Here is a 3,265-nt window from a genome sequence, read left to right as displayed (position 1 = left end):
GAGTATACTGTTAGTTTACAGCAGTCACCCTCACTTCCCCCCGTCTATATATATCGCCTTATCCTCCCCCCACTCCCCACCCACACACCCATCTCTTCTCCTCATCAGTCCTCCTCTCTTCCAGTATTACTTTCTTATACTTTGTTCCCCTCAATTCTCTCTCTCTCTCTCTCTGCCTTCCCTTCCCTCCCTCCCCATTTATTCTTCGAAACAGTGTTCACACCATGCCTGAAGCTCCCAAAAACCTGTCGTTAGCAAATGGTTACGTCTTCGACCGTGATGGTACAGATGCCAACAAGAAGGCACTTCAGTTTATTGAAGATGTCACCATTAACGCCGATCAAGTTCAGAAGCAGGTGCTCGCTGAGATTCTCTCTCGCAGCGCCCATGTCGAATACTTACAACGACGTGGCCTTAATGGGCGTACGGACCGGGAGACCTTCAAGAAGGTCATACCCGTCGTTAGCTATGAGGACCTGCAGTCTGATATCAACCGTATTGCTAACGGAGATACTTCACCCATCCTCTGCGGATTACCCATTTCCGAGTTCTTGACTAGGTGGGTTTCTTGACGTGTCCACTCTCTTCATATGACTTACTGTTTGCAATAGTTGAAATTAAATGCTTTAATTCAAACATGACAGAAAAAAGGTATTAACATGGTCGGGTTTGTTTTTGACTGTGCATAGCTCGGGAACCTCTGCCGGAGAGAGGAAATTGATGCCCACCATAGAAGAAGAGCTCAACAGGCGATCGTTGCTGTACAGCCTTCTGATGCCTGTGATGGACCAATTTGTTCCTGGTTTGGACAAAGGCAAAGGGATGTACTTCTTGTTTATAAAATCGGAGGCTAAAACACCAGGAGGACTAATAGCTCGCCCAGTCCTCACTAGCTACTACAAGAGCTCACATTTTAAGCGCAGGCCTTACGATCCTTACACCAACTACACCAGCCCAAATGAGACCATTCTCTGTCCAGATTCTTACCAGAGTATGTACACCCAGTTACTCTGTGGGCTCTGTCAAAACGAGGAAGTTCTACGAGTTGGAGCTGTCTTTGCTTCCGGCTTCATTCGAGCAATCCGATTCCTCGAGAAACACTGGTCCCTCCTCTGCAACGACATCAGAACTGGAACCATTAACCCTCAGATCTCAGACGCATCGGTGAGAGACGCCGTCTCCAAAATTCTTAAACCAAAACCCGAGCTTGCAGACTTTATTGAGGCCGAATGCAGAAAGGAGACATGGCAGGGGATCATAACTAGGTTATGGCCCAACACCAAATACATTGATGTTATCGTCACCGGGACCATGTCTCAATATATTCCCACTCTAGATTACTATAGCAATGGCCTCCCCCTCGTCTGCACCATGTACGCATCTTCCGAGTGCTACTTCGGCCTAAATCTCAATCCTTTGTGCAAACCTAGCGAAGTCTGTTATACACTCATCCCGACAATGGCCTACTTCGAATTCTTGCCTGTACAGAGGAAGAACGGAGTCGCCAATTCGGTCTCCGTACCCAAATCCCTGAACGAGAAGGGGCAGCAAGATTTGGTCGATCTCACTGACGTCAAGCTCGGCCAAGAGTACGAGCTCGTTGTCACCACTTATGCAGGTAAATAATTAAGACTACTCATATATACTTGTAAGATTACACCTACGAATCCCATTCTTCTTGATCAAACGTTATTAATGAATTGAGTTTTTTCTTTTTTTTTTTATCATGAACAGGACTGTATCGGTATAGAGTTGGAGACGTGCTTCGAGTCGCGGGGTTCAAGAACAATGCCCCACAGTTTAACTTCATATGTCGAAAGAACGTTGTTTTGAGCATAGATTCGGACAAGACCGACGAAGTCGAGCTGCAGGCTGCAGTGAAAAACGCCACCAATCATCTGGTGCCGTTTGACGCGACTCTTACTGAGTACACAAGCTATGCGGATACGACGACCATCCCCGGCCACTACGTCCTATATTGGGAACTACGCCACGACGGTGTAACTCCAATTCCTCCTTCGGTTTTCGAGGATTGCTGCCTCACAATTGAGGAATCCCTCAACAGCGTCTACCGCCAAGGCCGTTCCTCGGACAAATCTATTGGCCCTTTAGAGGTCAAGGTAGTCGAGAGCGGCACCTTCGACAAACTCATGGACTATGCTATCAGTAGAGGAGCTTCAATAAACCAGTACAAGACACCACGCTGTGTGAAGTTTGCTCCCATTGTCGAGCTTCTGAACTCCAGGGTTCGTTCGAATTATTTCAGCCCAAAATGCCCCAAGTGGGTTCCAGGCCAGAAGCAATGGTGCACGCACAATTGATTCCCCATAAACTGTTTATGAGTTGGTTATTAGTTTTCATCAAATTTAAGTAGTGAAAGAATACGAATGGAATTAATGGAGCTGTTTCTGTGGTCACAGCAAAACAAGTCCCTCACTTCATTAGATTAACCTCTTTCTTCTTGTTTTAACTTTGTTTTATTTAATATGAATAGACTCAGAATTAGCAGCAGTACGATCTTGACCAGAAGACTCTCGTGCATGATCATTATGCCAAACAGAAATCCCAACCCAGAAAGTGGACCAAGTACGACCTTTTCTGTTGAAGCTTCAAACAATAGCAGTTGAAGCTAAAGAGTGACCAATTTTAACGAAGTCTTATATATTGGTAAAATCTTCCTAAGAAAGCTTTTCTTTAAGCTTATACAAGCAGTCACTGAAACAAACCTGGGTCGCCTTCTACCTTTCCGGTCGCCGTCTTTAATAGTCGGAATCGCCGCAATTTTGCATTAATTCCCATGGACCGTGCAGAAATTCCAAACCGGCAGCAGACAAGGCGGAATTAATTGGATCAGAAATTGTTCCCTCGTTGCTGTTTGTAAAGAAACAAAAGAACAATTGTTTTAAATGTTATCAGCGTCACCATGTAAGAGTTTCAGTGAAACCCAGGAAATTGAGGAATACAATTTTCAAGTCAAGACAATCCTTCACTGAAGATGGAGGGATGGATGGAGGGTGTTGAGCTGACAACGACCCTAAAGTAATTGTACTATGGACTGTGTATACAAGTGTTGAATAATTGTTGCTCACTTTATAAGGAACATAATTTATGGCCGTAATGAATCTCGTCCCAAAACCCAAAAGGGTCGGGTCAGGTCAACTTAGCAACGATCGATCGATCGATCGGTACAAGACATCCCATTAAACGCTAATGCGATTCGATCATTAATTGGAATATTTAAATATCCACAGTGCGCCATTAATAT

The 3,265-nt window shown here is 44.8% G+C and overlaps 1 protein-coding gene across 1 annotated transcript; it reads left to right on the top strand.

Moving 5' to 3' along the window:
- LOC148875611 (indole-3-acetic acid-amido synthetase GH3.6-like) lies at positions 1–2,514 on the top strand. Its single transcript, XM_088965172.1, has 3 exons — positions 1–559; positions 690–1,618; positions 1,735–2,514. Exons 1-3 carry the CDS (start codon positions 225–227, stop codon positions 2,319–2,321), a joined length of 1,851 nt encoding a protein of 616 aa, XP_088821298.1. The 5' UTR covers positions 1–224; the 3' UTR covers positions 2,322–2,514.
- The last annotated feature ends 751 nt before the right edge of the window (positions 2,515–3,265 follow it).

The sequence above is a fragment of the Nelumbo lutea genome, chromosome 1 (genome assembly GCF_056320005.1).
Source record: "Nelumbo lutea isolate HS-2025 chromosome 1, American lotus-T2T, whole genome shotgun sequence".
Taxonomy (NCBI): Eukaryota; Viridiplantae; Streptophyta; class Magnoliopsida; order Proteales; family Nelumbonaceae; genus Nelumbo; species Nelumbo lutea.
This window is presented reverse-complemented; position numbering and strand designations above follow the sequence as displayed.

Bases quoted from the DNA above. Each gene is read 5' to 3' on its own strand.
- LOC148875611 (XM_088965172.1), top strand. From the start codon at position 225: ATGCCTGAAGCTCCCAAAAACCTGTCGTTAGCAAATGGTTACGTCTTC. The intron at 560-689 runs GTGGGTTTCTTG...GACTGTGCATAG, and splicing joins ATTTCCGAGTTCTTGACTAG to CTCGGGAACCTCTGCCGGAG. The intron at 1,619-1,734 runs GTAAATAATTAA...TATCATGAACAG, and splicing joins CGTTGTCACCACTTATGCAG to GACTGTATCGGTATAGAGTT.